The sequence below is a fragment of the Geospiza fortis genome, unplaced genomic scaffold, assembly GCF_000277835.1.
Source record: "Geospiza fortis unplaced genomic scaffold, GeoFor_1.0 scaffold147, whole genome shotgun sequence".
Classification (NCBI taxonomy): Eukaryota; Metazoa; Chordata; class Aves; order Passeriformes; family Thraupidae; genus Geospiza; species Geospiza fortis.
Genome location: NW_005054372.1, coordinates 348,268 through 367,192, shown reverse-complemented (window position 1 = coordinate 367,192; position 18,925 = coordinate 348,268). Strand labels below are relative to the sequence as shown.

The window sequence follows — 18,925 nt, the reverse complement described above, 5'->3', positions numbered from 1 at the left end:
CTGTGTCAGCAGGGGCAGCATAAACCTGAGGTGCTGGGCATAACTGTAGCACATGAAACTTTCTGGAGACTTTGTTAATCATCTTATATGCTTCTCAAAAATGTATTTCTAAGTTTTTTTTCTGTATCAAGAGATATTTTTTTTCTATTTTCTTCACTTTTATGCTGACCAGATTCTGTTGCATTTCAAACACCATCCCTCCCTACGCTATGTCAAGTGATATTTCCTGGATGCATTCAGTTTCTAGTACCTTGTGTTAGTGTTTCATCATGTTATTGGGGATTTCTGTCATTCCAATTTGGATGCCTATGACAGCTGTATGTTCTCAATATTATATTTCCCTATCATCTGTAACTCAATTTGGTTATTAACACATTGCTGCAGCATGGTCAAAGACACAAAAATACATATTTTTACTTATTTTTGTAGACCCTTCTTTATGAATGTATCCTTTATTAAGTGATCTGTGAATAATATTAGTTATTTTATATATTTGATAGCTTGTGTTTAGGAAAGGGTTTAGATTTGGGAAAGGAAGTGAGCAGTACTGCAAGGATGGTGGAGGTAAAGTTGTACATGACTGATACAGTGAGATAATTGTGATGCTGGCAGTTGGTGCTCTGCTAGTTTGCTTACACTGCCATTTCTGTGGTGTTGGCTGTGTATTTGGTATAAAACCTTCTATGGTTCGCAGCACGGTATTTTTGAACTGGTGTTTGGGATTTAAATGTGTATCTCCTCTCTAGGAAAAGAAGAGGACATAATAACTATTTCCCCAAGAACACTGTTTGTTTCAAAAAAAGGATGTACATTTTTAGCAGCAGGTAAGACAGAGAGTGAATTATTATTCTCATACATATTAATAGTCACAGTTCTCTCATGTCTTTTTCCCCTCTCCTTTGGATGACATATTTTACAAGGCTGTCAAATCCCTTAGTAACAATTAATTTTGTTATGTGATGTGTGTTCCTTATTATGCTTTGGAAGTGGATGATGTTTTAGCCTTGTGAGTAGAAACAGTTAATAAGATTAGTTGACACATGAAGATAATGAAGGATTGAGACACTTTGTGATCCATAGCTGGAAAATAACATCTCCAGGATGAGCTTCTTACAGGCATCTGCCTTTTTTGAGAATGAAGAAATGATTGAATACACCAGGCTTGCATTTTAATTTGTGATAGTCTGGTTAAAATGCAGGTATGTTTTTATGTTAGAGCAATAGATGCATTTTAACTCTGTTTTCTAGACTTTTCCCATATTGAGTTAAGGATCCTTGCTGACTTGTCATCTGAACCAGAACTTCTGAAACTGTTCCAAGAACCTGAAATCACTGATATCTTTACTACACTGGCTTCTCAGTGGTAAGATTAAATGTTGCATACTTTAATAATAATTAGACAAAATATTACGAATAACCTAAGCTGTTGTATTACTGCATAATGATAACAAAAGACAGTATTTTATTACAATACCTATTGTTCACACTATTTTAACACTATTAATTCCCTTCTGTCTTTCTGAGCCTTCTCTTCTCCACATATCAAAATGCTGCAATCCAACTGGCCAGTGTGAGCCTTGTGGCTAAAGCTGATGCAATGATATATTGTGAACAGTGGTTGCTGATAGCTTCTATTGTTTTTAACCAATTCTTTTAAAAAATCCAGAGCAGCACTTAGAGAGGTTATCCATCTGAAAAAACAGAACAGCTTTTTTCAGTAGAAGTACAAGCATTATTGACATTTACTTAGATATCCAATAGAAGTATTGGAATCAAATTACATATACTTGAGAAAGAGAGACTAGAGCTTATGGGATTTCTTTTGAACTAATAGGGTTTAGTGCTTCCATATTCTGGAATGATTTGGAAAAAGTGCTACCCCAATCATTTAAAAAAGGTAGATATTTTAATCTCTATATCTATATAATTATTTACTGATCTTTTCAGTATGCCAATTAAAATACTAAGTATCAGAAAAGATAGAATATTAGTCACTTAGCTGTTGAAGGTATTTTATATTGTTGTTTATATCATGGTGATGCCTAAAATCCTCACTTGAGACTACTACTCCGTTGCACTCAAAAGTGCATGAGCATTCAGTAAGTGCCAGGGTAGATGTCAAGAAACTTGTGGTTTCAACAGATAGGTCAGAAAAAGATTGAATAGAATGCTGTAGCATAAAGCTGTTTGAACAGAATGAAGTTCATATAAATATTATACAATTTGCTTATTTTCTCTTTTTCTCCCCCTCTCTTTTATCTTTTCCATCTCCATTTTAGTTGGAAGCTTGTTAGCTGAAAATGAAAGCAAAAATACCTATGATTGATTGAGCTCAATTCTCATCCTACAGTTTCTAAATTTTTGCAGGCATAGTCTTCCCAAACATGGTATTTCCTACACACTTTCATAGTTCACAGAATCTTAGAATCCTAGAATGCATTGGGTTGGAAGGGACCTTAAAGACCACCAGGTTCCAGTTCCCCTTCCGTGGGCAGAGACACTTTCCTCTATCCAGATTGCTCCAAGCCTCATCCAACCTGGCCTTGAACACACCCAGGACTGGGGCATATTTGTTAATATGTTCTGAATTTGGACAAAGAAATAAAATGGAGCTCACATTATATTTATTCTGCTACCAACAACTGAATCAATGCTTGAGACGTGCATTCTGGGAGAACAAAACTCCAGACCACAAACATTCCATCAAATATGTCTATGGAAAGGTCACCTTTCTTTTAGAGTTTCTTAGAAGCTTCTCTTGATACTGTAATCAATTCTTAGCTCTAACACAATATCGCTGGAACCTCATGATGGAGTTAAATCCTTATTTTAGTTTGATGATTTATTGGAAATGTATGCATGAAGATGAGTCAAATTTTGTCTCAGCTCTGGGCACTGCTCCAAAATACCATTCTATTCAGCAATCTCACGGCTCTTGGCAGCCGTCGACCTCTTGCAGTTGCTACACGGTAACTTTAAATTTAATGAAGAATTACAGGCAAATATTTTATCAGTCAGAATTGTCATGGTGTGTCTACAAAATCATTACATAATGATTCTGCTGACTCTACTCTCAAGCTTCAGTAAAGCTAATGCTTGGAAGAAACTTTCTATTGAATCTGTTAGATGACTTATGAATCACAGAAACACAAAGGGCGTGTTTAATCTCATCTAACCTTGGACATCTGTCACATACTTGGAGAGATTCATTTGGCAGACTGCTGATATGCCCGGTGTAATAAGATCAGTTGCACAATAAAAGTGTTGAGTTCTCACCATTGAGAACAAAGTAAGTCTGGGGTGGCCATCTTAAATGTGGACATTGTATTTGTTCTGACAAATTGAATTCCTCCTGTTGAGTCAGTTGCCACTGAACTCAGCTTGGATTTTTGAATGTTGTTCTTAATTTCTTTGGCACCAAAGAGAAGATATAAAATTACAGGCTTCACAAATGCTTTCTCATTGCAGATATTTATTCATCTTTCATAGTCTGCTATTGATAAAATCTTTAGGGCCAAAAATTAGTCAATTGACTTTATTGTAGTTGATTCTACTGACTGGTATTAGAATCACTTATGAGAAGAACAAAATAAACAACAAATCTTTTATCTCTTCTTGGTCGTCTGGTTTTCTCTGGGTCTTAATCCTTTAAAATCTGTGCAACTGATACACCAATGGCCATAGCAAAAGTTTCATTCTGTTTGAAGAAATTGCATGTTGTTGCTATTCGTCTTTCCTGGCGTATTTTTTACAATTGGAAAAACCTTTACAAAAAAAGGGTTTTTTCTCTGCAAGATCTATAAAGAATGGATTAGTTTCTAAAGTTCCCTCTCCAAGGACAAAAAATTAGGTTAGTGCTAGTACCTAGTAGCATATCAGCTTCTGAATGCATGTCAGGCAGTATCTTTTAGCAGGTTTTCTGTATCTAAAAATCCTTAAACTGATAAATATTAAATCATAAATAGAGAAGAATACATTATTGGATAGAAATCTGAGCCACACTCCAGAGTCCAGCCAAGTTTTTTATCAATTTATTCAATTATTTTTTTCTAAACTTCATGGCTTCTTCACTGAAACATAACTCCATTCCTTAGCTGCCCTTCAGACTAAAGCCTTCAAATGAAATCCTACCTTTTTAAAAACTTTCACTGCCTTTTTATAGCATTTGGCAGGAAATACACATGGGTGGGCAGTTTCTGCAAAGAGGTGAACTCTATGAGTTCCTGATTAAATTAAGATCTCTTATGTATAAAAGCTTTCCTTTCACAATTTGGTTTGGTATTCTGTGCTGTGACTCAGCCTGTGTCTGGTGCCTTAGAGGAGCATCTCTCTTTTGGATCCACGTTTCTGCTAAACATCATTCATATGGAGTCTTTACCCTGGTCAGCAGAGCAGGTAGAGGTGTGTGTTAGCCCAGACTGTGTCTGTACATGGTAGTAAAGGCTGAGTGGAGATATTAACTTCCAAGCTAAAATTCACTCATGTGCAACACACTACCCAAACCACAAACCCCAGTGAGAGGCAAGGCTCCTGCCAGGCTGGGCTGGGATCTTGTGCTGCTCTGGTGAGCTTGTGGAGACAGCTCATTTCAGGAGTAACTCAGCTCCAGCACTCTGTGCTTCCCTGCTCTGGGCTCAGCTGTTTGCTGGAGACACTGCTTCCTGTAGAGCGTTTTTGAAGTATTGTGTATTCCCTTTGGCAGAACTGTCTTGAAGTGGCTATTCAGCTAAAACTATCAGAAGCTGTAGTTAACTTCCACAGAACACAGAATGGTTTGTGTTGGATGAGGTCTTTAAAGATTATCTAGTCCACCCCCTTGCTATGGGCAGGGACATCTTCCACTAGACCAGCTTGCTCATCTCTTCCTTGTACAGCCAATATATTTTCTGGTCATCTAACATAGTTACCCCAGCTAAAACTGAGATGATAGAGATTTTGATGCTCGCTTGTATGTGCTTAGTGCTCTCCTTCCTGTTTTGCTGAGATGATGAGTTATTACCAAAACTACCTTACAGTGAGTCCTCTGTTATGTCCTACAAAGAAAAAGCCTTAAAGGCAGGTCAACACCTGCTATTACAACAACACCAAGAGTGCATTACGTTAATGACACACTGAACACATGGCAAAGTTTCAAGGCTTGCCTAAACTTTTAAAAATTCATGATATAATGGATTCTAGCTACCTGCAAGTTCACCTTGTGTTATGTTGCCTTGATGACCTGTGACAGTCGTAATCCTTTTAAATCCAAATCATCATCCCAGTGCTGAAGGTGACGAGAGCCGTCCTGGCAGCTGTCTGACCAGCCAAGAGACCCAACTGCCGTTAGACATCCTGATGACAACAAACCTCAGTGTGAACTTTCTCTCACTTCTTTAGCCTTTACAAAATAAATGAAAAATAAGTAATTGTATTTAAAATGCTGTCAATGTGCATATCTTAAAATCACTTTCAAAAATAGATGCTGAAAAATAAGTTTAGTCTTTTAGGTAATCTGCACTTTGCAAAATTTAGTGATTCGAGGTGTAATGATTACCTGTCTCTTTCAAACTGTTCTTTAGTCACCCTTCTCAGTAGGTTGTTGTTCCTCCATCATAGTATATGCTCATATTGGCAACATTGAGTCAAAAATCAGGAAAGTATCTTGATTTAGCTAAGCACTTAAACACATCATAGTATGATGTGTTTCGTATAGGGGTTTCATCCTGTCTGACTTCTGCCTACTTTACTGCTTGAGTGCTTTTTTGAATTGGCATAGTACTCCTTCAGAGTTCCTATGATTGGAGCATTAATCCATACTTAAAATATTTGGGTAAGTCCTTTCCTTTGTTTCTTTAGAATCTGTCTCAGACGAGTGGATGTCCCCAGCTGAGACAAGTTCAGCTGCATCCAGCAGAGCACAGTGCTGCCCTCTATTAGGGGTCCTGAGGGCAGCCTGGCTATACAAATGCAACTCTGTTATTTATGGCTCTGAACAAGCTTAGTCAATTTAAGCTTGAAGATGTTGTCACTGTGATCCATTATTTGCTACAGATATTCCTAATGTCTGCAAAGTTTATTTATGTTCTATGTTTTTTGTTCTCAAGCCTGAAATAGAACACTGATATGTCTGTCATAAATGGCCTAGCAGATTTATGAGACCATTTTGCCCTTTCTAAATTATAACTATGAACTAAGATGGTAAAACATGTAGTCTCTATATCCTCGTAAACCAAGAGGTTCAGAGGAAAAGACCCTGTAAGTAGATTTGTTGCAAATGGATTGGAGTGAAAGTCCAATACTCCTATATCCAGAAATTTAGGAAAGGGAATACCCAAGTGATTTATAGTCTCTAGGGATAATACTAGTGTGTGAAACAAAGAACATTCTCCTGACCACATTACTTCTCTGAGATTTAATAATCTTTTTAGATTGTTTGTATTGATTTACTGTTATCTTCTAATGGTAAATATACCTTTTCTTTAGATGATATTTGCTATTTGAGAAGGGGAGAAATTAACAAAGATATTTAGTAGGTTGCTTGCAGTATGATCTACTTGCAAGCATGAATTTATTACTGCTATAAATGGTGAGTGTTTAATTGTGTGAGAGTAGAAAGATAACTGTCCCTGTGCACAAATTTTCCTGTGCAGTGATAAATTACCTGGGTATTTTCTGTCATATATTCTGTGCTATAGATTGTCTGTAGATCCAGTGTAATGATACCCAAGTCGGTCTATGCCTCAGAAAAATGCCTTTAATAGAAAACATTGTTAAACAGTTGTACTCTAACTCTTTTTCAGTACAGAAATCAGAGAATACACAAAAAGTTTGCCTGTATGCAGTGAGTTTTCCTTAAATTCTAAAACTAAAAGAATAGGAGAGTAGAGAAATTTAAATAATCTCTATGTAGTAATAGTTATATGTTATTATATAGTAGAGGAATAGGTATAATACTGTTCAGTATACAGATGTGTTGTATATTAAAAGGTATAATAATCTGATAACTGCTGCCATTCCAGTATGAAAATGGGCATCCTCTTTAAAGTATCAATGTCTAGCTCTGAACTGTAATTTAATCTATACACATTAACTACTGATGGTGAATTAAAGTAACAAGGTAGTTAGTGCATACTCTTTAAGGGGGATATTTGCTCTGATTATACCCATGAAAGGATGGTTTGTGGCAGTTGTGTGCAATGCTTACACTCATGGCAATGTTTGAAAGAAGGCTGGAAAATTTGATAGTGGTCTAGTTGCTCCTGTTTCACATTGAGATCTGAGTTTTGTAAGATCCAAACCACAAAATACTCCCTTCTCTCTCATCTGTCATCTGTTCCCTCATATTCATGCTATTAGTGCTTTCTTTTGTGTGGTGATGGAGAGCAGCATGAATACCTGTGCTTCTTCCAGGCATTGAATTTACCTTCTAGTAAGTACTGGACATAATAATTGTTCACCCGAGTCTGTGTGGCTTTCAGAGAGTTTAAAAAAATGGCTCCAGAGAAGAGGACATATCTCATGATGTCTTTGTACCCATGGCAGTTTATATCTAAAATGAAGAAGTGTGTAATTATCTTGGAATTCTAAGGGATTTATAAATTCTTTACCATCAATCATTTTGAAAAACATTTCTCTCAATTTTTATAGTGTAGGCTTGGTTGGCTGATGTTTTTAAGACATGGAAGGGTCTTTAGCTTATACTATCCATGCCACAATCGGAGGAACTTGAACACTTCATTTCAAATAACCTTGGGAACTGTTTATAAAATGTTCTGAACATGAAAGTCCATCTCTCTTCAGCTGGTATTTCTGTGGTATCATGGTGATATCTGTTTTGAACTGTTTTGTTAGAGACTGACATGCTGATTTTGGAAATTACTTAAGAAAAAAGTCTAGAGAGAAGCAAAGCATAGAATTACTTGAAATTAGCATGTTGAAAGGAGAAAGGGCTTTTTGTTATGGTTTTGGGTGATTTGTTTTAATAAGTTCAGCCATACTTGAATAAAAAGACATCAGTGCAGGAAGATTTGGTTTGTTCTTCACAGAATGTCTTCCTGTGAAAATTTATTTCTTTATGACCTGCAAAGCAGAGGGCTTACAGAGCTGATTATATCCAGTGATGGCCAGGTGAGCCAAACTGTTGCATACTGGCAGTTGGTCTGGTAGGAACTGTGACAAAATAGGGACTCTTGTTGTTTCAGCCTCTTGGCAATTCAGGATACTTCCTGACAATAGCTCTATCTGCTGATACCCTGCTGAGTTCTGAAGAACACAGGAAATAAGCAGAGATATTTTGGATATTCCTGAAATTAATCAAAATAAGTCCCCATGGACTGAATCATACAAAAAGATAACTCAGTCTGTTTGAAAAAGATAAGGTCAAGTATGCACAAATGCTTGGTGGTAGGCTGATTAAATATATACACACCTGTCCATATCCATTTCATATGACTTTGTTTCAAATACCTTCTTTGTATTAAATAGATTAAAGATTAATCCTCCACAAAATAGTATTTTTTCAGCTTAATTCATGTAACTGTATGGTATAGCAGATATGGAATTCAGTTAGACTGCCTACTCAAATAGCAAGAGGAAAGACCAGTTAATCAGGGATAAGTTGAATAGATTTCTGGGAAGTGAATGCCACATCTGCAGCTGAATGGTTTTTAAACAGATATGAATATTTGTCCTTCTATATTAACTTTATGAAAATATTATCAACAAGCTTGAACAGAGTAATTATTAATCAAGAGATGTCACCTGTGTGTTTGTTAGGTGATTAAGGAATAATTAAATAATCATGCTTATCCAGGTGGATGTTTACTAAGGAAACAGGATGAGCTTTAGCTCTCCTCCTGTCCCCATTAGCAGACATAGAGTTACAAGATGCAGCCACAGGGTTACACAGCTCCCTTTACCCCAAGCAGAGCTCTTTTAGTTTTGTTCTTTGTCTAAATAATGAGCTATAACGCTTTAAGGTTCTTATAGCCCCATATTTGTCTAACGATTTTTTAGATAATCCAGGCTATTTTATATACTTCCAATCTTCTAGGACATGGGATCTCTTGGGTTCATTCATTTCTTCCCTTTTTATGAACTTAATGTCCAGTCTGAAATGAATTTGAGTTAATTCATTTACTTCATCCATTGCAAAATGGCAAAAATCTTAGGTTTTGGAGTTGCAATGAAGAGACATTCCATGCCACTGAGCACATATAAAATGGTGAAACTTTTGCAGTATTAAGACAAGTTACAATAATATCTACTCTTTTCTGAGGAGTGTTTAGGGTTACTTCTAGAATCTTTTGAAGAGAGTGGAGAGAAGTTTTCCTGTGTGTTACATGGCAGCCCCCTTAAGTAAGTGTAACCGAGCATCTCTGCCGAAGTCTCCCTTTAGAAGTGTGTAACTGTTGTGATCCTTCAGCTCTGAAGTTTGGTTCTGTAACTCAGCCTGTATTGATTCACTGTAAATCAGGAGGGGATAAGCTCAGTGCTGCCTCCTAGAACACTCACTAAGGTTTAATATAACATTTATTTCATTGTCATTTACTTGGCTGGCTTTCTAATCCCGTTACAATTTTTAGTTTGTTTCAAGGCTTCTACTTACTTTCCTTTGATGAAATATATTCTGAAGAAGCATTTTTTGCAGTATATATATAATTTCTATTCTGATCAATAGCTAAAATATCTCTCATCTTCTACCTTTATTTAGAGTGATTCTGATAAAAAGTGTGGAATCAGTAATTTGTTTCTTATATGCTGTTAAGAGAGACACAATTTCAGTTTGAATGGGAAGGCATGCTCTTTCAAATCAAGTCACATATTCAGGGACAGATACTATGTACAGGTACTTCTCATTATGAATCTGGTATTTAATAACTTGTTTGGTAAAAAAGTTGTGAGTGGGGCTGTACCACTTGCAGCTCCTGCAGCTGTTGTATGTGGTAAAAGGGGAAGATGTTCAGTTTGCCTTCCCAGAATCAGAGTTTTAAAACGTTTAAGCTCCAAGTTCAACACCTCATAGGTGTTGGTGTGGAATATTTTAACAGTGTTACTTTTGCAGCAAACTTATTTCTATGTGTTTTGAAAGCTCATTTGCAATAGTTGATATTAATGAAATTTAGCACTTGTCTTATTTTGCACTCTGACAGTCTGTATGACAACCTGTGGAAATTTCACCTTGTACTTTACACTGCCTTGTAGAAGTGCAGCTGTGGCTTTAGTTTAGACTGGCAGATGAAGCAGAGAGAATAAAGTCTTCAGGAAGCATAATGGCTTTTGGTTTTAGAAGCGTTAAATAAATCAGGCACTTAACTAGAAGTTTAAGCAGACAGCTTAATTTTAGGTCACATTGGGAGCTTATTATTATTGCACATTATATGCTTTCTTAGCCTTCTAGAGTAAATGAAAAATAAAGTTTTACAATTGCCACCACCACACCTAACACAGAAACTAGAAAGAAAGCCAGCTCTGAGAAGGCTGGGTAGTCCTCAGTTGTTTTGTGGTATCTGATAACTTTTGGCTTTGCTAATTTCATAGAAAGGTTTTGTTGTGGATGAAACTCTTATCTCCAAACAGTCGTGTCCTTCTAGAGTGACTTTGATAAAATGCTCTGTTTTATGAGCAGACTCCAGAGCTCAGTAAAATATTTCTGTTGATTTCATTTAACTCAACTTCAACTCTAGTGCCAAGCTAAATTTTGATGAAATCAAGAATGTCACAGCAATTCATTCTTCACTTTTACTTTTGCCTTAGTTCAGTGTTGACCCAAGGCATAGCAGAAATTTAAGCTGAAAGAGGTGTTTGTAGAGAAGATTGAAAAAGATGGGATAGGAAGTTTCTTATCCCTCTCTACAGAACTTGTTCAAGACCCTTATATATAGCATGACTGATCTCTTCCTTTTTTGATTGCCTGGCCAAGATATTTCAAAGTCTGTCTCTTATTTCTTTTCTGTATTGTGTGGATGCAATTTGATGTAATGTGACATCTCCTCTCTTCCCCTGCTTATTTTTCCTAAGCAAACTATACATTGTTGGAACAATGTGGTAACTCTATATTTAGTTTTGTGTGATGTCTGAGATGGCATTATGTCATCTTTTGATTATGTGTTAAGAACTCTGTTCTTTCTGTTTCACTTTTCTAGTGTTTATCTAAAGGCTGCTCTGAAGGTCCCTGTGTTTCTTTGAGACTTTTGACAGGTCCAAGATGTGTAATTATTTGATGCTCTGCTGCAGCTGCCTGTGTCATCACCCAAAATGGCTGCTGCTCTGTCTTAACTATTTGAAGCTGCTTGAAGAAAAGCTTGAAAAGTGATTTGTGTTAAGTAAAGAAAGAACTCCAAGGGCATTAATTTGCATTTGATCCCTGTTGTTTTATACAAATGACCTCTGCAGAATTTTCTGCCATCCCAGTTTGAGTAGACCTCTTAATCCATTAACATTTATTTGTTCTTTCAGTGATGGTGCCCATCACTGTCAATGTCCACACCAGCACGTGATGTGGGGTGTTAGTTACCCTGACTTACTGGTCTTCTGTGCTCATAGACCCAGAGACCCTAAAATAAGACTGCCCTCATGGCTCAGAAATAAAAAAAAAAAAACATGGGTATGTGAGGTGAAAGCCCTTTTTCTTTTTTTCCTGTAGGGGTGGAAGAGAGGCAAGGTGAAGGTTGCAGGGTAAGGTGTGTTCTTCCAAGTCCCTATGTCAGTGTCAGGGACTTCCTGCTCTAGCTGACATATGTCCAGAATTGTGCATTTTTACAGAAAAATCTTCTAAGTTGCCTTTTTCTAATGAAGAGCACTGAAAATAAGTGCTATCTAATTTATCTCTTCAGTATGTGATACCTGAAACAGCAACATGCCAGCAAATATCTTAATGATCACTTCAGTCCCAAATTAATCTCTCAGCAAGTTGTTACTGCTGATAGCTGTAATTTATGACATAACCTTGTTGCAATTGCTTTATCTGGTTCCCTGCTACTTTAAAATGTAACAACAGAAGACTTCTGACCCTCATAGCAAACTGTAAAGTCATGTCTTTATCTTCTTTAAAATACATGAAATTTAGATACCATGCTCTATAAAAGGAGGTTGAGGACTAATGAAATAAATCTTCATGCAGTGGATTATAGAGGCTACTCACACAAAATAAATTATTTTATGATTAGCTACTGGAAGAAGTTTTAAAATGCTAAAGTGCTTCTGGATTCTTGCAAAAGTGTTTTATAGGAGTTATAAAGATTTTCCTGGTGCTAAATACATATAAAAGAAATAAAACCACAGTTTTGTAGGGTGGCATACGAAAAGGGAAAAGAGACTAAATGACAAAAATATTTTAGAGGTGGCTGTAGTCTGGGAAGGATGACATCAAGCTGACAGCTGTAGTCTTTAATTCAAAGAAGCTGAACACAAATAAAAACTTTAAAAAAACCTTCTTAACTTAATAAAACACTGTGTTAAACTCCTGAATTGTGTGTTGTGACTCTCTCCCTTCTGACCCATGATTACATGACCCCTATATTTACGTGGAAGATCCATGCCAGGGGTCCTCCAGCATGTGCAGTGGCTGCTGCGAGACAGCTCTGCCTCTCCTGATGCCAGGGTGAGGATAAACATACATGGATATAAATGTAATACTATGTATTACTATGTAATACTATGTAATACTGTGTATTGCCCTTTGGGTGAGCAGGAAGAGATGTGAGGGAGCTGCTGTCCTGTGCTGTGAGAAGTTTCTTGGTGTTATTCTGTAACCTTTTATCTCACTTATGCAAAACAGATAATGATAAAATTGCAAATACAGGCATTTGACATAACCTTTGAATCAGACATGAGAAGTGTTTAATGACATAGATAAAAAAACACAACAAAAAACTAATATATACTTAGGTTACCACAGAAAGGTTTATCTTTCTGTTACTCTTGACCTGCTGTTTCCCTTCTGGCAATATGTTAGTCTGCATTTTAGTCTTTGTAGATGCTTTTTTTTCATAGAATCCTAGAATCCTACAATGTTTGTGTTGGGAGGGACCTGGAAGACTATATAGTTCCAGCCCCCTGCTATGGACAGGGGACACCTTCGCTAGACCTTTCCCAGCCTCTTCCTTTTCTGTATTTTGTAGCAGAGATTAGCCAGGCAAAAGTAATTCCAAGGTAGCTTCTGCATATTACCTTACAAATATCTGAGACAAAGTATGCCTGAGCCTTGTCAGCATTTTCCATGAGTCATGGAATAGCAGCTTTCAAAAAAATTGTTTATTCTTGCTCATTGCATCAGCAGTGGGTGAACTGGGTTACAGGTAGCCAGTATTTTTCAGTATGCCTTGGATACTCATATACATTGTTTTATATATATATATAACTGTTATATATATATGTGTATGTATATATTCTGACTGCCTCAGATATAAGGTCTGCTAAACTGAAAAAGTGAACTTTCAGAATTTATATGATCTACCCAATGGTGATGCTGCTGTAAAACTGGGCTTTTCTAATTTTACAGATTACATAAAATGTCCATACCTGTTTCATATCCCAACACAAAGTTCCAGGCACAGACTTACAGAATATAAAACTCTCATCTGCTATTAAACAGCAACAGATGATGGAAAATGAGATTTATATAGTTCACTGATGAAAACATGAAAAGCTGTAAGAGCCATCAGATGAACAAATGTGTACTCACTCATACACTGACTCATTCATTGGACATTAATGACCACATATAAAATGAATTTAATGCCACTCCATCTCATTTCCCACATCAACAATTCACAGCTTGGACTTGGATGAATTGGCAGATGCAAGAGAGCAGCCAAGGGTTTGTGGCTATTATGAGTGAGCATAGCTTGGCTGCAGTGTAATACAGATCAAGGCAGCACATGCCTGCCAGATATTGTGTGTGAGGAGTTTGTTCTGCCTTTTCCTGTGCATAAACAGTTGCCTTCCGTCACCACACAGCGTTTCCCAGAAATTCTGGAATGTCTTATCGCATTCTTTTAAGACTGATTTCCTCCCATTTCTACCTATTCTCAAGGTTTTATTTTGCCATTGCTCATACATCATGCCCCGTGGCCTCTTTAATCTTAATGGGTTTTTTATGTGTTTATGTTGTGTGAGCTCATTTCTGTATACTAAAATTCATGTTAGTTTTTTTTAGTATTCTGTACAGGTAAAAATTAATCTATTGAGCTGTCTACTCTGTATTAAATGTGCTATTCCAATTTACAGTTAAACTTTGTTAAAATTACAGATACGATTGCTGTATTTTTTTTTGGGGGTATAAAGAAATTTGGTGATTATATGTATTAGAGACTTAAGACTGAATTCAGTAGAAACTCTTTGAGATGTCCATTAGACCCCATTAATAAATGAAAATGTATAGGGAATTTTGGAGAAATTATGATATTCAAAGTATTTTCTCTGAAAAAGGACTAAATTATATATTCCTCCTTTTGTTTCATATCTTCGCCTTGTTTCTTAATCATAATTTCATGTTATCCTTCTTAATTTTTTGCAAGAAAATTTTTCTCCATGTTTTTTACTCTCAGAATTAGGCAGCTATTCCCTTTTAGACACACAGTCCAATTCTTACTAGAGTCACCTTTTTAAAGACTTTGTGTATCTCTATTCTCACTGTGTTTGTTAGATATACTACAATTTTTGTCTGCAAGTTTTACTGCTCTTACAGACCTTCCCAGATTGTTTAGCTCTGCTGACCCTTTCCCAGGATACTAAGATTTGCCAACCTGAGCATGTCTTCCAGCAGTGAGGGCTATTCTTTATTCTGCCTAAGAGATGAATATCAAATAAAGTACCATAAGGCAAAGTACTTACAAATCAGTGCTAAACAAAGTAAAGGAAAAGCAAATCAGAGATGTGGAAATAGTCCAAGACAAGTATGCAGACAAGGACAGGAATGCAGAAGGTGAAATACTGCACATTTGGAGATTTGAAGATGGTGAAAATACTGATTATGAACTTGAACTTTTCCCAGCATACTTGAGAGACAGTAATGAGAAGGATGTAATATAATGGAAAAATATGTTTCATGCTAGAACTAGTAACTGCATATTTATTTCCTGCAGGCCTTCAACAATCTTGCTGTTTCCACAACAAAATCTGCAGCAAATTCTTTTTCCTCCTAAGATTTTTTCTGTATCAATTTCTATAACATTGCATTAACAGTCTTCTTTTTACTCCAGCTGTACAGACAGTGCTGGCTGGGCTGGAGTCAGCCTCAGTGTGACTGCCCAGCAGCTAAGACTACTTTATGCCCATTCACCTTCCTTTTTCAGATTCAAATCTATTTTTAAAAATTCATTTCCACTAAAGATCTATGTTACATATACCACACTTCAGTACTGAATATTTTCGTGCCCTGGATGGCTTGCTAAAAACTTCTTATGCAAGTATGCAGATCACAATGTCTTTTTACTAATATTATGGGTGTTCCATGATGAGTCCAAAGGCAAAATAAAGATTTTGTCATGAAATAAGTTCTCACAGAACCCATTAAAACAAATCAATTATCACAAACCTAAATTAGTTTGTAAAGGAAACAGGATAAAGCAGAAAGCCCACTGGGGATTTCTAACATGGCTGCTGCAGTTCTGAGAAACTGCACATTTCCCCTTTAATTTTATTGTTCAAAGGAATAAACAGCCTTCACCTCTAACTGCAGGAGTGCCTCTCTGAATTACAGAAGGAATCAAACACTCTAGTAGAAGCCAATAATTGTCAATACAAAGAGAAAAAAAGAATTTATTAGAAAAGAATAGTTATGATTAATGACTTCTGTTTGCTCAAGCAGTTTTGATTTATATGGCAATTTCATACCTTATAATTATGTATTCTTTTATGTGGTACATAAATTTGCAAATACTCAGAATGGTAGATGTAATGCCTCTCTGTCCAGTGCTCACATTTCCTACTGACATGCTTGGAGGTGTTGACTGACCATTTTGGTTGTAATATTATATTGAAGGAAATATTTAAGATAAGGCTCTGAAATTTTTATTTTTTCCATGTGTTTCATGACTAATCACAGACCAGGAATTGCTAAGCGACTGTTGGATTGCCATGATTACATGATGCATGTACATCTGCACCAATAACTGTGTTAGGCAAGGTTTTATTGTGATTGCTGACACTACCAATCATCATCACAGCAATGAGACTATTTCTGTTTTTTCCAGTCAGCCTTCCAGGCTGAAGCTTGGATAATGCAAAATCATAATCAAAGTTCTAGCAGCAGTTCTAATTGTGCACAAATCCGGTTCTGGTGTCTTGTTTCACTGCTAAAACTTCTCTAGAACCACCAGTCCTTCCCAGCAAGTCCTACCTTGTGTCTCCCTCAGTACCATGGTCTGATGAGGATCTATGTTCCCCTACAGGTCTTCACAGTTCTTACCCACTGTGTCCTTTCTGTTGTAGCCCTTCTTTTCCAGAGAAGTGAGCAGCTGATGTACCCACTGCCTCTCAGTTGTCTCTAGCCTCTGACTTCAGTAAATCTGCAAGTAAATTCTGCTCCTGTTCTCCCGTTCCTTGCCTTGTCCAATCCTCTAGTTCAAATTATGCAGTTTTAGGAAAGCAGTATTACATTTTTAGGCTTTCCCCAGTTTCAGCATTCCCCAGTCTTAGTGTTGCATGTCAGAAAGGTCCTTAGGTGATATTTGCTCTTACGAGATTCTATTTTCCCTTGGGATCAATTTTTTCTCAAGTGTCTGTGTAGTTCTCTGCCAGGTTCTTCAGGAAATTCCTGGAGTCTTTCTGCTGGAGATTGTTTCAGGAAATCCTTAATGATGTCTAGTTTCCTAATTCTGCACTTATTAGCTCCTATTGCCACTTTGTCCTTGTATTCAGGTACAACTGGGAATCTCAACCTATTGTATTCAAAAAGACGCATGAACTTTTGACCTGCCACAGCTAAGAAAGTAAATTGTAAGGGTCTCAAACTAGCAGAATGATTAAGTGGGAACAGTCTTCATTACAGGTGGAAACACTATTAAATTACTCCTGTTTCTCAACTAAACTGAGCAGTGAAAAGTTTTGTTTCATCTTTAAGCAGTTAGTAGTAGTCAAAGGAACAATGTGAGCTTCTGCAAAACCAAAGACTTTTTGTCCAATGAAGGCTGGAAATTATATTCAGTTTTATTTTTCCTCTTCAAAAATCTGTACTGCTGTAAAGACTTGCTTAAATCTGATTTCATCCAGTGTCTGCCTGTTTGTCATTCAGAATGCCTAATTATACCAGCACTGAGCATAGGCTTGGCTAAAATCAGTGTATGAGGTAGGCAAGCAAAAATTTGTGGCTCTGCTGATTTTCTAGAATTTTGAATATCTTAATAGTGGTGAAAGGCTTTCCTTGAAGAAGATTCAGAGAAATACACCATTTTCTCAAAGCTCCTCAGCTAAAACTTTCACAGCAAAGCACCTTTCATGACAAGAAATCTTTCATAGCAAACCATAGAAAACTTTGGTTTTAAAAATGCAACCAGACTCATGAAAAAATTGACAATCTCATGAGGAGACTTTTTCCCAAATGGTGCAGATATCATCAAGTATCTCTAATAGCAATTAATCTCCATGTTTTCTGTAGGTATTTGTTTTCAGAGAGTGAGTGTATGATTTCCCCCAACACCCTTCTATTTAAACCAAATGATCAATATTCTTCAGTGCTTTCAGTTGTTAATAATTTCAGTATTCTTTCTGAAGCTGCCTTTTGATAAGGAAAACTATAGGTGGCACGTGATGATTGCAGAGTCATAGCTTTTCATTTTTCACATTGCTAAATCCATCAGCATTTTTGTAGGACTGTTTTATGTCAGTTGGGAGAGAATGGGAGGAGGACAATCTGGATGCACTCTTGAGTTCAGAATCAGCCAGTGCTGCTCTTTTATGCAGCCTTGCTATTGTGGGGATCTGCAAGGCATATGGAGCAAGCAGTGCCTGCTTCTATCAGTCATTTCTTGAAAAAAGGTTGGATATTTCTGCTAGTGAAGCCCTGATAATCTTATTTAAACAAACTTTAGGTCAGACTTCTGCTTTGAGTCTCTAGACCCTCACGTCTTGAAGAAATGCTGCTGCTGGAAATTAATTTTTCTCATGAGCCACTATTAAATCCTCCTCAATCTGAAAAACTAGTAATATAGTAGTAGGATTTTTCCTAACCAAGAATTTAATTGAAAAGGAAAGAAGATTGAAATGAAAATAAATAGTTTGATTTACTATGGACTATCACAATGAAAATTTGTAAAGAAGTTTTGCATTCCTGGCTGACAACAAAAGCCCTTGCGTACATCTATTCATATCTTACAATTTTGTAGTCATTAAATGATTATTAACTTTAAATAAGTTTTATGTGGGGATAACAACTTAATTTTAACTGAAAATGTATGATTTTTGTTTGTTTAGGAAAGGGATTCCAATTGAACAAGTGAAACATGCTGATAGAGAGCAAGCAAAGCGAATCGTTTACTCTGTAGTTTATGGAGCAGGTAGGCATTTTTAGAAAAAACCCAGCCACTGAAAATTTATACTTTATTCATCATTTATATAAGTAGACTGAATTTCTAAAGGTGACAAAAAGTTTGTCAGAGTATTGCATTTTTATTTTTATCCAGTATTATTAAATTATCTACTCAGTATAAAAATTATTAAATTAATGTAGTTACATTGCCATATACAAGGATTGTTTGATTTTGTATTTATTTACTGCTGATATAACTGAAGCATATATCTAATTTTGAGTGGACTTTTAAATTAACTAACTAACTAGAATTAACTCATCCTATTAGTATGTAGACAGAGATGAGAATAACTGCAAGGAAATTTTAAAAACTCCATTGTTGTTTGAAATCACATTTATAGAATCAGAGAATGGCAGAGATTGGAAGAGACCTCTGGAGGGCATCAGATCCAGCCCCCTGTTCAAGCGGGGCTGTTT

General features: G+C 36.4%; 1 protein-coding gene across 1 annotated transcript in view; it reads left to right on the top strand.

Moving 5' to 3' along the window:
- POLN (DNA polymerase nu) overlaps positions 1-18,925 on the top strand; it is an 81,946-nt gene that overhangs the window by 28,911 nt on the left and 34,110 nt on the right. The window contains exons 14-16 of the mRNA XM_031060065.1: positions 747-824; positions 1,249-1,363; positions 18,394-18,476. Coding sequence (XP_030915925.1) covers positions 747-824; positions 1,249-1,363; positions 18,394-18,476 — 276 coding nt within the window. The remainder of the gene's footprint in view (positions 1-746; positions 825-1,248; positions 1,364-18,393; positions 18,477-18,925) is intronic.